Source organism: Lytechinus variegatus, chromosome 7, assembly GCF_018143015.1.
Source record: "Lytechinus variegatus isolate NC3 chromosome 7, Lvar_3.0, whole genome shotgun sequence".
NCBI classification, from domain to species: Eukaryota; Metazoa; Echinodermata; class Echinoidea; order Temnopleuroida; family Toxopneustidae; genus Lytechinus; species Lytechinus variegatus.
Window position 1 is genome coordinate 18,129,164 of NC_054746.1, and position 23,232 is coordinate 18,152,395.

At 35.3% G+C, this 23,232-nt stretch overlaps 1 protein-coding gene across 1 annotated transcript; it reads left to right on the forward strand.

Annotated features, from left to right (window-relative positions):
* Positions 1-85: 85 nt before the first annotated feature.
* On the forward strand, positions 86-21,633 carry LOC121418630 (tyrosyl-DNA phosphodiesterase 1-like). Its single transcript, XM_041612606.1, is given in 15 exon segments — positions 86-235; positions 5,245-5,731; positions 5,978-6,102; positions 6,104-6,149; positions 6,593-6,692; positions 7,808-7,939; positions 9,251-9,343; positions 9,695-9,868; positions 10,068-10,146; positions 10,584-10,775; positions 12,118-12,233; positions 12,813-12,920; positions 14,061-14,163; positions 20,809-20,905; positions 21,315-21,633. Coding segments are annotated over 15 exon segments (1,983 nt in total). The 5' UTR covers positions 86-184; the 3' UTR covers positions 21,395-21,633.
* Positions 21,634-23,232: the final 1,599 nt, after the last annotated feature.

Here is a 23,232-nt window from a genome sequence, read left to right on the forward strand (position 1 = left end):
CCAGCTTCAAGTTCTCTCTCTTCTTCTCTCTCTACTACTCCTAGCTCCCCGGCCGGCCGCGCCGGCGCGGCCTCGACCTCTCGATCATCGGGATCAGGATTCATTGACTGATACTCATTTGAGTACAAGCCTGGCTCGGCCTGCCGTATGTTTAGTTGATTTCGTCATAAATTGCAGCAAGTTCATGGCAAATTTAGCTGATGATGAGGATCTGGCTCTGAAACTGCAACAGCAGGTATTATTTATTATTCATACATAGATCTCCCTGAATTTCGTGATCGTGGTAAGCTTAATAAGCCAGCGTCAGAGCTGGGCCTGGGTTACGGCATCAGCAGTCCAGCCCGCGGTTCGTGTTATAATTATCTCCGGTTCGTGTTATCTCGGCACTGACTGCAGCTGCCATGGCTGCCAGGTCCCAAAAATCATCCAAGTGAAATTCATGACTAGAAAGTTCAGAGAGGTTCTTATGATAAGAGTTTTGTTCCAAGGATTGAGCTAAATAAATCCACTTTTGACTTTAAGTTTAACTTTGTCTTTGGTCATGTTGTTGGTATCCTTCTGTAAATCAAGCCAGGATTTTTAATTCACCACGAAAATAATGAATTTAAAAAATTCTTTAAATATTGATAATGAATGCTAGATATTTTAAATCATGATTTAATTAATCTAAGATGATAGTACTATCGGCAAGACTTCCATATGTCATGTATGTCCCCTCCACTAAAATTGAAAAAAAAAATATGGAGAAGGTTTATAAAGAATTATCTAACACATATCTAAGATTTAAGAAGGAAAAGTCGGATACATACCAAAATATGGCTTTATTCCGTCAAAAATTTGAGTGTGTGTAATTCCCAATGGCATCGGTTTATTTAGTCAGAAAAATAAATACCCAATACTCTTGGAGAGTAGACTAGTCGTAATATCGGTTGATATTACGACTAGTAATATCAACCGATAAAAGGAAACTTAATATTCTCAGAAGCCTTACTGGAACTTCATTTGGAAGCTCCTCCAAATCCCTCCTCATTGTTTATAGGGCAATAATAAGATCGCTAATGGATTATGGGTGCGAGGCCTATGATAGTGCATCCCAAACAATGAAAGCAAAATTAGATGCAATTCAATATCAAGCATTAAGGATATGTGTTGGAGGGCTCCCTCTTACCTCACTAGAAGCCCTGCAGGCTGAACTCGGGGAAATGCCCCTCGACCTGAGAAGAAGAGTACTCACAGATAAGTTCAGAACAAAGATTGAAACACATGAAGACCATCCAATTTTGCTTAATATAAAACCGTGCTGGCAATTCGATTTATCCAAAACTCAAAAAAATAATAAACCTTTTGGAATCAGAGCGGAAAAAATAAACTACTCTGTAGAATCATATAAATACGCTTTTCCTCCTTGGCTTTTTCAACGCCCGAAGGTTTCAGTAGAACTGAACAAGGAATTAAATAAACATGACCATCCTTTATACCAAAAACAAAAGAGCCTCGATCTTATTAACTCAAAATGGTCAAATCAACTCCATATTTACACAGATGGATCCAAAGAACCCGTCACTGGAGCCTGTGCTTCCTCCTTTTACGTTCCAGCTTTCCATTACTCCCAGTCTAAACGCCTCACTGATTATACTTCATCATATAGAGCTGAATTAGCAGCAATTATCTTAGCCCTCAACTGGTTAGAAAATATTGATGTATATGTAGGAGTAGTAATATTTAGTGACTCATTAAGCTCCCTCGTAGCAATATCAGAACAAAAAGAAGTACCTTTTGTCTCGGAAATTCTTACCCTATTAACAAATTTAACATATTTAGGCATAGATATAAACTTTGAATGGATCCCCAGCCACTGCGGTATTAGTGGAAATGAGATGGCGGACATGAAAGCAAAAAATGCATTGCAGAAAAAATTGAAATCAACAACAAATTATCTTTAACAGAAATAAAACATCTCATTTTCAAAAGATACAATCTAGAATGGCAAAAAAGATGGAATGAATCCCACAGCCTCCTCAAATTATACCATCCCACTGTTAATTCTCCCTTTTTCTGTTCCCTAATTAGATTCCACGAAACCATTATCCACAGACTCCGTTTTGGTGTAATAGGATTGAACTACGATTTAAAAAGACTTAATATACACCCCACGGGACTTTGTGATACATGTAGGCCTAACAAATTTGAAACAGTTGAGCATTTCTTAATCGAATGTCCCAAATATATAATAGAGAGGGCCATGCTACTTACAGAAACAAATCTTTCAACCTCCCAAAAAATAATGGATCTCTTAAAGAGTACTAAAGTAGAAACCCAATCTGCACTGGTCCGTTTCGTTCTCAGAACGAAACGACTATATAAAGTCTGAATAAGGAGGAAGAAAGGAGACTTTTCTCCTTCTTTCTTACCCTTGGCTGATTATCCGAGTTTTTTTTTTTTTTTTTTTTTTTTTTTGATTTGGTGATTCGCCAGGGGGACAGAAAGGAGATAAGGATGAAGAGAAAATTTTCGTTGTTAATTTGATGGTTTGTTTAGTTCTATTTTCATTTTTTTTTTTTTTTTTTTTTTTTGTTTGTTTGTTTTGTTTGTTTTTTGCACTTTGCACTTTCATCCAATACTTTAGTTTCGGTTTCCCGAAACCTGGAGTTTTATCAGGCCACAAATCCAGTTTACTTTTGCTTTTTCTGTTGCAGCTTACTGTAGCAGAAGAAAGAATCAGAACGTAATCAAAAGAAAAATAAAAAAAAATAAAAAAAATAAATAAAAAAAAATAAATTAATCTTTTTAAAAAAGGAAGGGAAACAAAAAAGAAAAGAAAAAAAGAGAAAAGAAAAGAAAAGAAAAGAGAAAAAGAATTCATGAAAAGAAAAAAAAAGAAGAAATATAAGAAGAAAAGCAAAGAAAACAGAAGAAAGAAAAAAGAAAAGAAAAGAAAAAAAAGAAGAAAAAAAAGAAAAGAGGAGACAAAAAGAAAAGAAAGAAAAATAAAATGAAAAAGAAAAGAAAAAAGAGGGAAAAAAAGACAAAGAAAATAACAAAAGAAAAGGAAGAAAAAAAAAGAAAAAAAAAAAAAAAAAAATTAGAGAGAGAAGGAAAAAAGGAATGGAAAAAAATATATAATAAGCTACTGAAAATGAACTAAAGCTGTGGCAAAAATAGTCAATCCTGACTGGTTGCCAACCAAGGAAAGAAGAAGAAGAAGAAGAAGATAACCGTAATGAAAACCATTTTTCCAACAATTCCTGCTAGCTCAGTGAGTAAGGTGACAGACTGGAGATGCTTCGTTCTGCAGCGAGAGGTTTGAATCCAAGTTCCCACCGGAAGTAAGAAGAAAAAAAAGAAGAAAAAAGAGAATACAGAAGGGGGTTTTGGAGAAGTATTTTTTAAAATTAGTGGAGGGGACATATGGAAGTCTTTCCGTACTATCACATATATATATATATATATATATATATATCCTTATTACCAGATGTACTGGAAAATGCAGAGCGCTGCAGCCAAGTTTCCAGGTCTAGCTTTCGTCCAAGGCCAAGCTCAATCTTCTTTCACAAGTATAATATACCGGTATGTGTGACAGTGTCTAGTGAACATGATGATGGTGCATTTGCAATCATGTCAAATCAATCCCAATGGTAACTGTACCATTCTCTATTCCAGAAGTTATCAAGCCTGGCTTTGAAGGAGCTTACAGATGGAGCAGAGACAACTTCATTTGGTAGCAAGTTCCAGTCGTGTACTATTCTTGCTCCAAAGGCATTTGCTCTTACATCCAGTCTATTTTTTTTCTTGAAGAGTTTAAATAGGTGACCTCGAGTTGCCTCAAGAGTAATAGACGAGAAGAGCATATCCTTGTCAAGCCAGTTGATTCCATGCATTATTTTATAAGTCTGGATCATGTCACCTCTTCTCATTCTGTATTGCAGGGATGGTAGAATTTTTATATATGATATAGCCTATGGTTTGAACTACCCCCTATCGACCACCTAATTCTTGTCGCGGTGGCGAAATATTTTGATTCTTCCAAATCAGTGCTATGATGTCAACATGCTAGTCTCACTACTACCACTGCGAGCTCTGGCACATTATTCGACAATTGACGACGGATATTTGTTTTAAAGCCGTTTATCAGATTTCTTGGTATGAACAACTGTTTACCGGGGGGGGGGGGGTTATAGTCAAACAATTTTGATAAATTTTTACCTTTTCCCCTTCTCTTTCGTAAAATGAATTCTTACCGTTCGTATGGACACTGCGCCTACTCTCCCGCGTGTATCGTTTGTAAATAATTTCAATGCGTGCAAGGTGGTCGGTTTCAAAAGAGGTGGTCGATATGTGGTGGTCTCACTATATCTAAAAAAAGTAGCAGTGGCTAAGGGCCTAACTTAGCCACTGCTGTTTTATTTTGATATATATCATATATATATGATTGGCTAAAACCATCTTAGTTGGATTAAATCATGATTTTAAAAATCTAGCATTCATTATCACTTTTTAATGAATTTTTGAAATTCTATTTTTCATGTATTTAGCTCCTTTTGGAACAAAACACATGAATATGGCTAGCAGAACATATTTCACATCTTTTCTCAATGTTTATCCATTGAAAATTACTAAAAGAAAAAAAAAAGATATTTTGTCATCTTTTCAAAGGACATCAACTTTTCGATATCTAATTCCTAAAGGAGCTAAATAAAAAAAAATTCATAACAATTTTAAAATTGTGTTATTTTCAGCAAAATTTTAACCGATGGTGTAAACTTGTATCCACAACATGTACCTAAAATAAGAATGCATAACTTTATGTAAAATGGGAAAATATCAGATTTTGAATAACCATGTAGTGGATTTTGCTCCGTTTGGAACAAAACTGTTCTGGATTTAACTCCTTTTGGAACAAGACTCAAATTTGCAATCTGTGTTTACCAACCTTTCCAAAAAAATTCAAATGCGGTATGTTGCATTTGATTCCCATGTCAAAGACACATATATTTGTGTCAAAAATCAATTTTGGATCTCCTTTTAGAATCAAGCTCTTCATAGCTTGATGCGGACCAACTCATCTCTTTTCATTCGGTAAATTCAAACGCATGACCTGAATTCTGAATTGAAAGAAAAATTCTTTAAGACTTTACAGTGATAACAAATTCATGAAATTTGATGTATAGATCTAGATGTATTCATCAAATTTCATGGTTTGTTTTATTTAATACTAGCTATTGGCTCTGTTCCTCTCTCTTGCAGTATGACATGGAGGAAGAGCGAGAACACCAAGACTTAATGATGGCCAGAGCTTTAGCCGCTGGACATGATATATCCGATTCAGATGATGACAGACCTTCAACAAATAAAAAATCAAGCTTTCTATCTGAACATACTGTCAGCGACTCAGACTCTGATGCCACGTACATTGAAGACGAAGATGTGTTAAACACCAATGACAACCATCCGACGACGAGACAAGCAAAGCGGAAACTGGAATCCGATTCGGATTCAGGCCCACAAAATGAGGATGAAGATCGGAGAGGAAAGAAGAAAACTGGAGTAAAAACTAAATCCCAGGAGAAGAAATCATTGATATCACAGTCCACAAAGAGATTGAAGAAAGAGGACACGGTGATCATCGAGGAAGGAGAAACCAGCATGCCCCGTGGGTCGAAAGAGGAGTGCCATTATGGATCCAAATGCTACAGAAAGAACCCTTCTCATTTGGAAGAGTACACACATCAAGGTATTAATAGAAATCATGATTTTAGAAAATGAAAACAAATAAGTTATACGCAAGGAGAGGGGAGAGGCAATTGCATTTGCAATGGGTCTTTTGATTGGCAAGCAAAATATGAACGATCAGAATGATAAAGCATTCTTTTAAATGTTTGCATCTGATATGAAAGATGATTGATGTGCAAGGTAAATAATTTTGACTCTTATCCCATACATTGTTGTCTTTTCCATATCCATCCCCATCTAAAAACAGGCAAGAAAAGCCCTGGAAAGCCTTCACCCAAGAGACAGAAATCAGAAGGAAAGAAATATCCACTGTCCTGTCCAGAAGCAATTAAGGAGTCATCACCATATGGTTTCCTTCTCACAAAAGTTGAGGGGGATTGCGTCAACCTATAATAATCAGTATGCTGTGCATATCAAAGGTAAGATGATTTTTTTTATGTTCATGTTCAAGAAATTTTCATTAAAATGGTTGCGTCCAGGGGAATACAAAATCAGATTGAATATTTTTTTGTCCTCCACTTATATCATATGTTTGATAGAAGTACTGACTTCAAGGCCTCAGGGTTGCTTTTATAAAGTTGACACAAAAAGTTATTATACATGTAGCTTTATGAATGTTACATGAGATTCTCAGTCTTTTGATTCGTATCAGGTAAGTTGTAATATGATTTTTCTAAATTTGAAATTATTGTTATAAAAAGCAATTTGAATACATAATTAATTGATTTGTCAAAAATGATTAAATTCAATCCAACTTTCATTTGAAACGGGAAATGGATGAACTTTTTTTAATAAAGTACCACTTTATGCAAGCTTTCTTTTGGCATATTTGAACAAAAAATATGTGTACCAACTCTGCCAGATATTCTAGATCCGTGCATGGGAAAACTGGTGGAATCAGCTCAGTTCAACTACATGTTTGACATACCATGGCTAATGAAGCAGTATCCAAGAGAGTTCAGGTTAGTATCCAAGCTGTTCAATGACTTTTCAGCTATATTTCTTATGCAGCATCTTAGAGAGGCAAGGATAATACATGTAGTTGAGTAGTCATCTTGATGCAGATGAACTTTGGTGAGCACAGCATCCTTCCGGGGAATCATACCAAAAACTTAAATGAGCATTGTGTTTGAATTGATGATGGAAATCACTTTTGAAATTACTGTGTGTTTTTAGTAGGACATCTGGAGTATTGCTTGCATATTTTGGTCAAGGTGTACTGGGTTTATAAAATTATCTGTTAGGGGGTTGACACAACAACGTAAACTGCCTGGCTGTTGATTTGGTTAAAAGGGGTAGTCGAGTGGTTTTCATACTGCCAAACCTAGCCTAGAGATTTCAAATGCATTAAGTGTTGTTTGCTAAATTTCTAAAGTTTGATTACATTCCAACATATTTGTTTGTTTGAATAATAATGAGATATAAATCTAGCATGACACTTTTCCAAACCAGATGAAAATTAAAGTTGTCTCTATTGAAAGTTTTCTGCATAATACAAGCAATATACACGTTAAGAGAGCTGATGGTGCCACACAGTTCATTTGCATTTTTTTCTAAATTTTAAATATTTACACCTTTGTCCTAAAATATAAAACATGGTTTTACTCTTTACTGAAACTTGAAGACTCATTTTGACATATTGTGATTTTGTTCAGAGCTTCTCCATATCAAATCAATAAAAAACTTTTAAAAATAAAATAAAAAATGGAATGAATGATTGATTTAATTGTTTTAATCATTTGTATTCTGATCATGATGTGCACTAAAATAACTTGTGAAAATAATTTAAACTTAATACCAATTCAATACATTTCTTCTTTGATATCCTAGTTAAATGCAATGCTACATGTTTTTTTACCATATTTGTTCAAAATTTTCAAATCAACTTGTTAAGGTGGAACTGATATCATTGTAGAATTTATGCATTGTGTCCATAACAACATGAACCCTAAGTAAAGGGATCAGAAAATTGATCTCATCAGAAGCAGAGGATTCAGAAGGAGAGGAAAGAATTTTTTTTCCTGATCAATGGAAACTCAAAATCATGTAAATTCCTGTAATTTATTCTCTCTTCCAGAGATAAACCATTACTGATTGTACATGGAGAGCAGAGGGAAGGAAAAATAGCACTTCATGAAGCAGCGCATCCTTTCCCTAACATCAAACTATGTCAGGCAAGGCTTGATATCATGTATGGTACACACCATAGGTAAGATATAATGAAGAAATTGTTTCAAAATGCTTGTATGTCCATCTGTAAGGAAGCTTCATGAAGATGTAATATGAAGCCTCCATATGGATTAGCATTTTTGGAATGGAAACCGTCAGAAGTTACTTAGAACTACATCCACTTCCAGTGGAAGTTAAAGGAGAATGAAACCATTGGAACAAGATAGCTTGTGTGAAAACAAACAAATCAAAGAAACAGATCAACAAAAGTTTGAGAAAAATCGGACAAATAGTGAAAAAGTTATGAGCATTTGAATATTGCGATCACTAATGCTATGGAGATAGCAAATTGGCAATGTGACAAAGATGTGTGATGTCACTTGTGAACAACTCTCCCCAATACTTTAGTATATATTTCACTTGAATTGCCTCTTATCACATCTATCCATAAATCATGTGTTCTTTCTACATGAGGGCATGTACTACATATTTATTAAGAATACATCATGGATAAAGAGTTTGTATCATCATAAGAAAAAGCAAATAGAGACCTTTTGAGGGTATTTTATAGTCCACCAAAGGGAAAGTTGTTCATCAGTGACATCACACTTCCTTGTCGCATTGCCAATGGGAGGATCTCCATAGCATTAGTGATTGCAATTTTCAAATACTCATAACTTTCTCACTATTTGTCTGATTTTTCTCAAACTTTCCTTATTCTTATTCTTTGAATTTTCTGTTTCTACACAAGCCTATTTGTTCCAAAGGTTTCATTCCTCTTTAAGATATGGATGCTTCTGTAGGGACTAGTCCTAACTCCTAAACTCAATTTTTAACGAAACAATCAAATTTTAAGGGAAATTGTGTTACCGATATGAAGGGACACTTACACAAAACTGCATGGTTTGGGATCTTGCCAGCATATGGTGCAGACAATTGGCACGCCGCAGTCTCATTTTTCATGTAGCTTCCTACTTTAAGTGCAGAGAGAAAATAAAATATTATAAATCAGCATGCTGCAGGATCCAGCTGATCAACCTAGAACTAAAATCTTTGTCAAACATCCCCCAGAAGTCCAGAAAATATAAGAAAATGACTAATAATAAAATTGTCACACTTGCCCATTCAAAGTTAAACAACATCAGAATCCTGCATTTCATTACAAGACCCTGTATTAAAAAGCATAGTGATTGATCAAGGGGCCGATTACTAGGATTAATTGCATTGTTTATTGTGTATGATCAATTGTAAAAATCGGCCCAACAATCGATCATTAAGTTTTGTGTTATGGGGCCCAGTTCACTGTTGTTAACATGGACCACTGACATAATCTAATTTTTATTTCTCTCAGTAAGATGATGTTTCTTCTCTATGCCAATGGAATGAGAGTAGTGATTCATACGGCTAACATCATTGAGATGGATTGGCATCAGAAAACTCAAGGGTAAGCTAATACAAATTAATCTTAATAATAATAAGAAGAATTATTCCCAACGGGAGCTTATTCATTTTATAAAAATACTCCTACTTTAGATGCACATGAATAGTGCCACAATGGATTTAAACTAAAAACTCAACATAGGCCTAAATATTTTCTATTTTGAGTGGAAATCGAGGGCAGTAGACACAAGTATACTCTGATAATGATATGAATGATGTTCTACAACCATTTGTCAATTTTGTAGACTGGGTAAAAATAGAAATCATTAATCTTATATTTTTAGAGTATGTAATTTAGTAGTAAACAGGTTTGTTAAAATAAATGATTTTTTGTTGTTTTAATTTGATTGTTCAGAGTGTGGATCAGTCCTCTCTTCCCAAAGTTACCTTCAGCCAAACAGACAGCATCGGATGGAGAATCACCCACTTTCTTCAAAAGAGATCTACTAGCCTACCTTACAGCCTACAGAGCACCATCACTGCAGCCATGGAAAGATCATATCACTCAACATGACCTTTCAGGTGCAAAGTAAGTCTAAATTCTTTGTAATGTCTCATTTTTTTTATAATGACTTGCCAGCTGTGTTAACTAAAAAATGACAGATTTCTTTATCAGGATATCTCCTTGTCGAAGAGATTTCCAAGTTAGACTTTAATATCAAATTCATTGTTGTTTGCTAAAATTTAAAGCTGTTGTGAATGGATTTCCTACTTCCTTTTTTTGACAGGGTATTTCTAATTGCATCAGTGCCTGGCAGACATATTGGAGAATCCAAAGATAAATGGGGTCATCTCAAAGTCAGAAAGGTAAGAAAAGTCACATAATTCAATAATTCATGATTCTTTGCATGTATTTATTCACTTATTATTTTTTTATTCAATTGTAAAGAAAAATTGTTAATGATACATGTTGACGTGTTAGGGTTTGGTCCCAAGACATTGGAATCATGTAGATTTTAGTGTATTTTTAATAAAAATAAATGAAAGATCCTTCATTTACCTACACTTTATTGTGTAATTTTCATATGCTTTCTACAGTGACCACCTTTTACAGTAGGCAATGGGTTGATACAAAGTTAAAGAAATACCCTCTGACTTTACCCCAAGTGAATATGTTTCGATGTCCTATGTTTTCTCTGCCAGGAGCATGATGGATATGGGCAATTTACAAATATTCTTCTTAATGTTGTTATTATCAATTATAATCAATCTCAATTTCATCTGTTATGATCATTCTGTTGCAGATTCTACGGCAGTATGGTCCAGACAAACATCTAGTCCAGGCTTGGCCTGTCATTGGTCAGTTTTCCAGTATTGGTTCTCTGGGTGCAGACAAGACCAAATGGCTGTGTGCAGAGTTCCTTCAAAGTATGTCAAGTGTCAAAGGTCAATCAGGGACATTCACCTCCAATGCTGATACAAGACATATGAAGCTGGTAATTGCATGCTCTTTCCTAACTTTTGAGTGCCAAGAATATAGTGTGATTCTTATGATAATCGCTGATATTAATATTAGCAGCAAATCATGACAGTTCACTTTCCCTTAATTTACAATATTTCAATCTTTTAATTAAAGTTAATTTTCAAAGGTAAGTTCAGGTAGTTAATGTCAGCAAGGCTTTTGTAGGAAAGCCTTTAAAAGTATCATAGATCTCGAACTAATAAGCTCTGACATAGGTGATGTAAACCACGCATTGTGGATGAATAGTGCCTTTTATTTATATGGGTAACTGTTAAAAAAACTAAAATAATTCATTACCTGTGGAATATTACAAATCATAAATGAAAAACAAAAATCATTTAGAGTGAGTGAAGTATCATTAGGTAGTGTCAACCAAAAGTTTTCATAGCTTTAACTTATTTTTTCTCATCCCCCCCCCCCATTAAATTGTGTGGATTTTTTTTGTGTGATTTATTGACTGTGTGCATGAATAGAAGAAAATGAAAAAAAAATAAGAAAAGATGATTATAACATCTATATAAAATGCTTGTTTGTAATCTATCTAATGCATTGTGAACAAACTTCGTGTTGGTTTCAGGACTAAGCATGGGTTCCCACAGTCTTGGATAATCCTGGAAAAATTTGTGGTCAAGGAAAGTTAGGGAATTTGGAAAGTTTATCAAAAGTCATGGAAAAGTCATGGATTTGCATTTACCTCTTGGCTAAGGCAGCTTTCCAGTTTGTCGTGTTTCGCAACTCTATACTCTGTGATCATACTCTGGTATTATAATTGGTGTTCATGATTTCCATTTTTCCCAGTTTTGTGACACCCCAAATTCTACATAACTCCCTGGACGACACGGGAAGTCATGGAGAGCAGTAGTTTAGTCATGGAATTGTTTTCAATTTTCTGTGGGAACCATGTAAGCTTTCCACCAACACATCTCATCCTGAATTGGATATCTTTTAAAATAATATTGATAATAGAAATAATATTGGATTTGTATAGCGCACGTGTCCACCTGGCTAGGTGCTCAAGGCACTCCTATATACCCCGGCTAAGCTAGTCTACCGATTCAGGTGCGTACAGCTCTTTTAGGAATTACTTCCTGCCGGTACCCATTCACCTCACCTGGGTCGAGTGCAGCACAGTGTGGATAAATTCCTTGCTAAAGGAAAACACACCATGGCTAGGATTCGAACCCATGACCCTCTGTTTGAGAAAGGAGAGTCAGAACCACTAGACCACGACGCGCCCAAATAGAAGTGTATGCTCTGCTCACAAAGTGAACATCTGTCTTTGATAATAGCCTTTATCTTTTGCTTGGTTTATATAGATCTACCCATGTTCTGATAATGTGCGAACAAGCCTTGAAGGTTACCCTGCTGGTGGATCATTACCATACAGTATACAGACAGCCAAGAAACAGCCATATCTTCACCAATTCTTCTTGTAAGCATTTTCTTGTTTTATCTCATAAATTTGTATCCAGGAACATTACAAGTGAGCTTGCTATTGATATCTATCGTATGAACTAGATATTAACAATTGTAGAATTAATTTTTTTTGTGTATGTGTTATATAGTTTCGGTGCTGGGTGACTTACAAAATTAGTTGCATGGAAAGCTACATCCACAACTTAAAATTCAAGTAACAGTGTTGTCTGTTAATTCTTATGTTTTATTTTCAACTTTTTAACAACTGTAAAGTGTATGTTTTATGAGATGTCTCTGTCGTACTTTTCACTGCAAATTTGCTCTAAATCATCTGATTTAAGGATATCATTAGTTAACAATACATGCCATGTCTTCTGAAAAAAAGATAATTGTTTATTATAATAGAAGTTAAGCTAAAATTTCACCTCCAGCTCCCCCCCCCCTCGTTACTCTTATGTTACCTTACCCATTCTTTCTCAATCCTCATCTCTCACTCAAGCTCCATGTACACTTTTCTTTCTTTCTTTTTAGTCCCATGAAAAACCAAAACAAAACCCTTCTTATTTATATTGTGGTGGTTGTTTCTTGTATACAGTCAGTGGAAGGCATCTAGAATGGGTCGTAGCAGAGCCAGCCCTCACATCAAATCCTATTCCAGACTTTCTCCAGATAATAAAGAGATTGCGTGGTTCATGGTGACAAGGTAATTTATGTAATATATTTCCATTTGCAACAAATGGTGTTAATGAATCTTGATGTTTGATATCCAGCATATTTCTTGCACAAAATCTCCCCAAAACAGAAACTGAAATTAAAAACCTATTTATTCCAGTAGGATGTACAGCATTTGGGGAGTCTTGTAGCACAATATAATATATAAAAATAGTTTGTGCTATATATGTGATATTATTATTATATCAGACAGATGTGCCACTATAATTATGTAGCACAAGGTGAGACTGAGAAGGAGAGAGCAAGGGAGAAGAGAAGAATTGAGGAGATGGGAAAAGAGCAAGGGAGAAGAGAAGAGACAAGGAGATGGGAAAAGAGCAAGGGAGAAGAGACGAGAAGGAGATGGGAAAAGAGCAAGGGAGAAGAGAAGAGACAAGAAGGAGATGGGAAAAGAGCAAGGGAGAAGAGAAGAGACGAGAAGATGGGAAAAGAGCAAGGGAGAAGAGAAGAGATGAGAAGATGGGAAAAGAGCAAGGTACATGTAGAAGAGAAGAGACGAGAAGGAGATGAGAAAAGAGTAAGGGAGAAGAGAAGAGACAAGAATATGGGAAAAGAGCAAGGGAGAAGAGAAAAAAGCAAGGGAGAAGAGAAGAGACAAGAAGGGATAGGAAAAGAGCAAGGGAGAAGAGAAGAGACAAGAAGGAGAAGGGAAAAGAGCAAGGGGGAAGAGAAGAGACGAGAAGGGATGGGAAAAGAGCAAGGGAGAAGAGAAGAGACGAGAAGGAGATGGGAAAAGAGCAAGGGAGAAGTGAAGAGACAAGAAGGAGATGGGAAAAGAGCAAGGGAGAAGAGAAGAGACGAGAAGATGGGAAAAGAGCAAGGGAGAAGAGAAGAGATGAGAAGGAGATGAGAAAAGAGTAAGGGAGAAGAGAAGAGACAAGGAGATGGGAAAAGAGCAAGGGAGAAGAGAAGAGACAAGGAGATGGGAAAAGAGCAAGGGAGAAGAGAAGAGACGAGAAGGAGATGGGAAAAGAGCAAGGGAGAAGTGACGAGACGAGAAGGAGATGGGTATGAAGAGGAGAAGAAAAGGAGGGGGACAAGGGATGGTCAGAGGAAGAAGATCATTTTTTCATAGCACAATATTAATCTCATTGTTTCTCTCTATTTTCAGTGCTAATTTGTCAAAGGCAGCTTGGGGAGTTTTTGAGAAGAATGGCAGTCAGCTGATGATTCGTTCATATGAGATTGGAGTCATGATGATCCCCTGTAGCTTTGTAAGTACCACATATATGTTTCAATTGTGCATATATCACAGTGGGTGATTTCAAGTTCAGTGTTGACCTTTTGGTGTTAGTGTTAGGTCAATTTTTACATGATTATAACACCAAACATAACATGAAGATGGTCCTGAAAAGTCACAAGTTTTTGAGATGTCAATAATGTGATCTGGATCAGTTTTACAAAATCTGATTAAGTTTTGGAGCTAGGGGAAGCAATCTAAATTTCAACACCAAGGCCAACATCGGACTTGAAATCACCCCCATGTGTCTAGCTTTCTGATACTAAATCACTGAATTTGATATCAGAGCTCAAAGGGTCATATATATAAAAAAAACATGCCAAGAGATATTTTAGATATGATTTATTTTCTTTTAAATTCACATTTTCATACAGAATCATTGAATACAAACAAGGTTTCAGCTGCTACTCCATTGTCTAAATGGAATGTTAAATGAAACTTGATAATTTACATTATTGATCCTTTGCCATAAGACAGGCTTTTTTTTTCCTTGATCATTTATCATGGAATAAAAAACTTGATTCCTTTGGAACTAGTACTACCATGTGAGTAAAAAAAAAAACTTGACACCTCACAAATCCCCAATTTAAGGAAGAAATATGACATGAGCACATAATCATTATGTATGGCCTGGAAGAGTATGTTCTCCCCGATAATTTGATATGTGTTAATGCTTGGATGATCAGGAGGTATTCTTTGCAGTGATGCAAATATTGATTGGTGCCAAGGCATGACAGCAATGAATGAATCCTGGGGCCCATTTCATAAAGGACTTGCAACTGCTGTAACTTTGCCATTATGGCAACCACCATGGAAACCTTGATTATGATTGGATGCTGAGCCATGTTGCCATGGTAGTTGCCATCATGGCAAAGTTACAGCATTCGCAGGTCCTGTATGAAACGGGCCTCAAATGACAAGGGTTGCATTGGAAATTTACACAATGTCCTTTTGTAAACAAAGGGGAGCATACTGAATTTCCAAGAAAACAGTGAACATATCTAGTGGCCCAGTGGATTAGTCTTCGGACTTTGAAACAGAGGGTCGTGGGTTCGAATCCCAGCCATGGCGTAATTTCCTTCAGCAAGAAACTGATCCACAATGTGCTGCACTCAACCCAGGTGAGGTAAATGGGTACCGGTAGGAAGTAATTCCTTAAGAAGCTGTGTGCGCTATGAACGCCTAGCTTAGCTGGGTAATATAGGAGCGCCTTGAGCACCTAACAAGGTGGATATGTGCGCAATATAAATATCCTTTATTATTATTATTATTATCTAGGTGTCAGAATTAGTGACTTTAAATGAAATGCCAGGAGACAAGGATTAAAATATCAAACCAAAGATCATCAATTTATTATATAATGATGGAAATCAGCAAAAGAACAATTTCGGTTTCGTTGTCAACTTGACAATCATACATTTTTTCATTTCATACATAATAAATCAAACAATTTTACTGACAACCTGGGTAAGCCTCTTGCCTTTTAAATGAACATCGGTACAATTGGAGCGAACAGCTTTACCAGATTGATCTCCTTGCAAATACAATGAAATGGTACACTATAATTTATTTTGAGAAATGGAAATCAATTTGAAAAAAAAAAAATCTTTTACAATCTTCTAAATGGTTAACGTCTAATACCCTTGCATATTAGCAAATCATCAATTGTGACAGCGTCAGTTAGAATGCTGTAGTATAACAAGATGCAGTTTTTTTTTCATTAATTTGGTCAAAGTTTGCCAGTCTGATCAAAATTCACATATCAATACTCAAATTTCGAAATACTAGACCGTATCTCTTATTCCGTCATACCGGTAATTCTAATACCAAACTAACCTTGGGAAAACGTACGTACTTGTCAATAATCAATGTCAAAGAGTGCCGATAACATAAACTTTAATTTCTTATTACATCAATTGGATCATATGGAGAGGTTTATCATCACCAAGATCAACTTACACCAATCCTCTTGTCACTAAGACATAACTATACCAATTCAACTCATTAGATCATTAGAAACTTTGTTATCAATTTCGAGGACCAAACATGGAAGTGGAAAGATGACCGCAAAGATCAATATTTCTTTTCTTTTGTCAAATCTCACTTCTACTACCCATTTTACATACATTGCAAAGGATCACCAAGATCAATTGTTCACTAGTGCAGTGGTAGTATTCCCTCTTATCTCTGTCTATCTGAATTTTCCTTCTTCCTCGATCCTCTGTGTCATCGTGTTCCTTATCACTGCTCCATGCTGGTAATCGTGCCAGTTCTAACGCCGACCGACGTCAAAAACAAAAGGGCCTTCTTCTCTCACCCGGTAGGGTAGCTCTATCGGACATCTGTCCAAGGAGTTACCTGAAAAATATTATATACTGTAACATCAACTACCCAGTCCTAATACCCCACTCTCATTAAGAATGTTTCCTGGTTTTGATCACTATTAATTAAACTTAAAAGATTAATATAAATCAATAAAATTGGCTTATACATTGCTCTAAAGTTTCATTTAAACCTGATTTCACCTGCGATTTAAATTACTCAGTGAGAAATGATACTACTCAGTAATGTCCAATATTTACAATATCTACAATATCTTAGTTACTCCACGTATTTTGCATTTTATATATACCTGCACTGAAGCTGATTTTTATTGATAAGTTCAGTTACATTATGTTTGAGACAAACAAAATGCACAAATTGGTTTACTTACATTTTCTCACAGGATGAAACTGCCCAGATCCAATCCGAGAATTTGCCTGTCCATACAATCCAGCTACAGGTCAAAACTAACCAAATATTTTACATTATACCAATTACACACTGTATCATCATTCTGTTTGAAGTCAAGTTTCTGTTGGTATGACTGTTGCATAACTTCCTGATCAGGTGCACTGTCAAGGGGGTGTTCTCTACAAAAAACTATAGTTTTTAGTTACAGCGCCTCCATTTGTTATGCCATGACAAATATATGACAAATGTACATGTATTTTTTCGCATGTCAGTTAAAGGACAAGTTTGCCCCCAACATAAAGTTTATATGAATGAAAATAAATAATATAACTAGCTTAACACTGAAAATTTCATCAAAATCAGATGTAAACTATGAAAGTTATGACATTTTAAAGTTTCGTTTAATTTCATGAAATGCACATCCTTGTTCGATATGCAAATGAGGGGACTGATGACGTCACCCACTCACTATTTTCTTTGTATTAAATTATATGAAACATTCTTATTTTCTCATTGTTATATGAAACAAAGTTTATTTCTCACTGAATATTTGGAATCAATATTATTTAAACATTTTATGGTTCAATCAAGTTGGTCCTCATGGTCAAATTTGTAAAAAAAAATGAAATATTGTATAATTCGAGCAATAACCAAAAAAATAGTGAGCGAGGGACATCATCGACTCTCATTTGCATATCACTGAGTTAACTGTTATGTGAAAAATATGCAGAATTTTAAAATGCCATAACTTTCTTATTTTACATTTGATAGAATATTTAGCATTAGGCTTGTTTGATTTTTCTCTATTGATTCCAACCCACATTTTTCTGGGGGAGGATTTGACCTTTAGAAAGAGAAAATGTTTGTCATTTCACATAATATCAATTCAACACTAGCCCTTTCTTGCCTTAATGCAGGCAAGACTTACAAAGGGCACTAGTTTCACTTTTTCATTGTCACTTAGTTTAATTATTCCAGATCTCAACTTATAATAAATGTAAACTTGATATGTTTTATATCTTATTTTAAAGTGCCATCAATAGTTTTATCTTTGATTCACCGTATGCACCATATGAACTACATCCATTTTCTTTCCCCCTTTTTGTCACTGGAAATGCAATCAGATTTGAAAAATAAACCATTTAATGAAAGGTGTTTTTCAATCTGTGGCAATAATTTTTAAAAGTGACAATTTAAATCATGGCATGAATTCATGATCAAGTAATTTTTCTCAGCTTTGACGGATAATTGTAAAATTTTCTTAAAAGACCAAACATATTTGTGCGCCAAGGAAAAACTCCAATTGTGAAAACTGTGATGACAAATGTCATGCTTTTACTTAAGAGCCCTCTCCTTTTGCTTATTGTTGTAAAATACCTTCAGTCAAATTTATTCATCCGTTGAAAGGAAAGAAGTACAACACACGACCGATCATCAGGAAGCCGAGCAAACACTGTGTGGTTTATCTGATTATTTCTCTTGTTTAACTAAATACAGTGAAATGAAATGAAATGATTCCTGCATATAAGCAAAGAGAGCTGTCATATTACGAATGTTTGCGAATCCAATGAAACAATTACAGCCGTGGTCTGCCCCCTTTCCCTGCTCCCTAAGTGCATGTATATTACAAATTTTGATGTCAAACCATCGTGGAAATTAGAAATGATTTATTGCGAGATTGAAGCAGAACTGGCAGTAGATGTGCCCCACTTATATGGTAAATACACCCTATTATATTGACTTGGTTGTCTTTTCTTTTGCATTACTAGACAAACCTGTCATGCCTATACGATATCTTTAAAAAAAAAGAATTATATCTCAGCTTTTTTCTTTTTTTTCACTGCAAGGCTGAAAGAAAACCTTTGCTCACACAAAAGCTTGTCCATTCAGGGTTTTGATGACTTAATGGTAGTTTACCTTATTCATTGTTTGGTGTCAGATATTGCTTGTTGAAGAAAGTGCTGTACACACATTAACGTGCTGGGGGTTTTCACTGTAATCAAATTAGTGGGTTAGTAATTTTGTTAGACACAGACCAATTGTACAAAATGTTGACAGTGTTAGATGTAATAGTGTATGATAGGGTCTATCCATTTCATGATGAAATGGGGGAAATGTCATGCTCAATATAGCCAGTCATTAATCTTTTTGTCATTCTCCTGAGATGTATTTGTTTCTTTCAATATTTCATGTGTAACTAACTTATCTCTCTCTCTCTTTCTCTTGCTCCGGTATCTCTACCTTCTCTCTATCTCCTCTCTCTATCCTTCCATCAGTCCTTTCCTGTCTTCTCTCTCTCTCTCTTGTCTTGTCCCATTCCTCGCTCTCCCTTCCCCCACTCCCCCCCCCTCTCATTTCCCCTTTTCATCTCTCTCATATCCCATTTCATTTTTAATTGCCTTCCTCTGCAGCTATATTAAACAAACTGTTTCTTTAGTTCAATCTTGATCTTATTCTTTTAAAAGTATATTACACAATGTGTGTATTAATACCCATCTTCCATTGTAATGTCCACCCCACACCTACATGTATCTGATTAATCTTACCCTTTCCTTTCTTTTATAATGTTATTCTTTTTTCTTTGGTTGCTCTTCCTGAATTGTGTTTTTTAAGCCTCCGCATAAATGTACATGCACTTTGTTGAAGCATTTTGCTTTATATCAAATATTTTTATGATTCATTATAATGGAGTACTACTACTAGTGCCTTTTCTCTTCTCCTTCACAACCCCCTTCTTCCCCCTGCATGCCTAACAATATTTCTGTTTCAGATCATCTACCCATCCCCCCCCCCTCTTTTCACATTCCCTCTTCTTCCTCTTCTCTCTCTCTCTCTCTCTGATCAATTCTTTTTATTTTCCCTTCTCAGTGTGTGTTATATCATCTTTCTCCTTCAGCATCTTTTACCATTTATCTTACTCTTTCTTTACCATATTTGTATCGTTTAATGATCTTATAATTGTTCCCATCATGATCAATTTCTTCTGCCTCATAATTGTATTTTGCAATTAAAACCACACAATTTCAAACTATTCATCCATTCGATCAACATTTCATACCTACATTCTCTTTATTCGGAAGTGATGAAGTGAAATATTTGATTAACTGTAAATCTTATAGGTGCTTTTGGAAATTAAATTTTTAGATTTGTCATTGCATGCGTGGTCACACACCATGCAATCTGCTTATTCCACTCTCGTGGCAGTTGTGATGAAAATAATCATATCAGTTCTGACAGCCACTGAGGCTTCATTTATTTAAAATCACTTCATTTTCTTCTTTTCTTCCTGTCATAAAGCGGGTTAACATTTACTGTATTCCTTTCTTGTTAATACCTTGTTATGAATCAATGTTTTTATGCTGATTTCACAAGCTAGCTTTCTCCTTCCTTGGAGATTTATTCACACATCTAGAGATAAGTTGCTTTATATTGTTTTAAATCTAATATGGTTTGTAATGAGATGAGAGTTTGAAGCAGGTTGTCCCTTGACTATTCTCATTGAAACGTTCATACATGAATGGTTTTATTTCCTGTTAAGTCACTTTCAATTATGACTATTTCTTATTTTTGTCTCTCTCTCTCTCATTGCTTTTTGTCTTTCTTTGTTATTTTTAGCTGAATTTAATGGCTCATTTTCATTTATCAGAATTTTCAGTTTGTTTCCTTTTTGTTTCCATTTCGCCAAGCCACTCATGCGTTGTTTCCCTGCTATTGCTTATAGACATTGAGACAAATGAAAACAGTAAGAATATATTGATTTTTACAGTTTGTGAGAATGTTGAATAATTGATCATTGATGAAAATATCTACATGTACATGCATTGAAATTGGCCTTGACGTTGCCAGAAAGAAAACCATATTATTTCCCTGAATTTTGTCTTTGCAGGATAAGACTTGGAAGACGTTTCCCTTAGTGGATGGGCATGGCCAGAAAGAATTCTCACTCCCTTGGGACGTTCCTCTCACACCATATTCTAAATCAGGTGAGTCTAAGAAAATGGTGCTTTTGATGAAGCAGGAGGTAAGTTGGTATTTTAATAATTGGGTCTGACAGTGATAGATTTCATTATTTTTCACAAAACTTGGTTATTCCAAAGAACAAAAGAAAGGAAGGAAATGGAATTTTATAATTACAAAGATAAACTACATGTACTAGAACTGCAATCATGATAGAACATTGTGATGATCGAAGAATATGACTGAAAAAAAAAAGAACCATGGAATGAAGAGGATGATGCTTATACAGATTTTAAAGGAAAATTTCATTGTGTATCACTTTGTAATTCATAAAATGCAATGCATGATCTAACCATACCATATCATATACATCATATATATATTTAGTTTCATTCTTGTAGCTTAGACCAACTTTTCTATTCTGTCTCGTTTCAGATCGACCATGGATCTGGGATATCCCATACACTGATAAGCCTGATTCCCATGGAAACGCTTGGGTGCCTGGAAGAAGATGATCGTTTCATAATGGAATAGATTGGAACCAGAAGCTAATTTCCTTAGTTTGGGCCCTGTTCCACAAAACTTGCGGTTTAAAGGGAAGTCCATCTCAACATCAAGTTGGTTTTCACAAGAGCAGAGAAATTCAAGAAACACGACAGTTTACAAATATCCATCAAATATTGATAAAGTAATTGATTCTTAAAGATAATTTGTGTTGTCTCATGCAAGCAGTTCATTCATTTGCTACATAATGATAATAATGTGACTCCTTTATAGTTCAGTTTTCTCAGAAAATTGATAATGATGTACCTGTGTAATCAATATCAGACACATTGTTTATACACACTTCTATGGGGAAAAAAGATTCAGTTATGAGCAATTAACAAATTGTGATAGATGGAAGTTATATAACATGCCTTATAAGAGAGCTGCTTGCATGGGGCTTTAGAATTTAAACTCTGAGAATGGATAATTCTCTTATTCTCTAATGGTTATTCACCAATTTTTATTGGTGTGATACTTTGATTTTCTTTTAAAGTTATATCCAACTTGACATCTGGGTGGGCTTCCCACTTGACATGACCATCAATACTAATGGAAAACCTGATTTTGATTTGCTGTTAAGCAGTGTCACCTTGAAGTTATTCAGTTCTTCCACTTACAAAAATTAGATTTTTTAAATTAGACTATGATCTGACTTCGCAGAATAAACAAAAAAAAAAGTCTTTTATGTGCAATTGTATACCTGCCAAGAGTTCCTGTTAAATAGGATTATACCTGTTTTGAGGTAAAAAAGTTGCCCTCGTAAATTTTGTGTTTCTGTTTTATGTGATTCTACTTATAATATATTGTAGAGAATTCAAGAATGTTCTTATTTCTGTGAATGTTTTCGTAATTTGTTCTTACTTCTTAGCTGTCAAGGTTGGCAGATATGCAGTTGATATTATGTGTAAGCTGTGGCTAATGTTTTACAGGTTTCACTGGCATATTCACTTAGTAGATGATTCCTCATTCTTGGAAATATGCAACAATCATATTTGTCATTGAAAATTATTGAAGTATTTTATCTCTGCATGATTTCTTTCATAGAGAATTTGAGAATATTGGAAGAAATAAAAATGAAGTGATATTTCTTCATTCTCTTTAGGAGTGTACTGTTAATAACAATTTTAGGAGGATGCTGTTTATAAGGTGATTTTTATTTTCAATTGATCATATTGTGTCGTATTGTTTCCTTGACCCTCACAGAAAGTACGTTTGTTTATTTATTGATCAATTTTATGTCAGGCCATTTCTCTCACTGGCTGATGTCATTATCATTCTCAAAGGATAATGGAATTCAGGATTGCAAATCCACAGAAAATGCACTCGGGTATGAAGTGTCTAGAAAAAAAGGAAACCAATGTATATTTTCCAGGTTAGAAACATGATTTTCTGAGATTTCTAAAAGATGCTCATAAATAATCGCTAGAGGGTATTCATTTGTCTCGCAATCTACTATGGTCAACAAGGAAATTCGTGATCACTCTCGCAAAAAGTGTTCACTGGCTTTCTAGGAAATTCGTGATCACTCTCGCAAAAAGTGTTCACGAGCTTTCGAGTGCCGCTGCAACTCCTTATCAAGTGACGAAAATTATCTGATATCGTACTCTATCTATACTAACCTCCAAGACCGTACGCACGAACGCGAGAACAATAGGTGGGCACTGATCCGTTGTGCGATTGGTCAGGAGTTATGCAAATAAGCTGGGGGTATATGCAAATACGCCGTGGGTCGGCAATATGCAAATGAGACCCAAAAAATTGGCGGGCTCGCTAGTTTCCCGTGGGCGGAGGTTGACTAGCTGAGCGG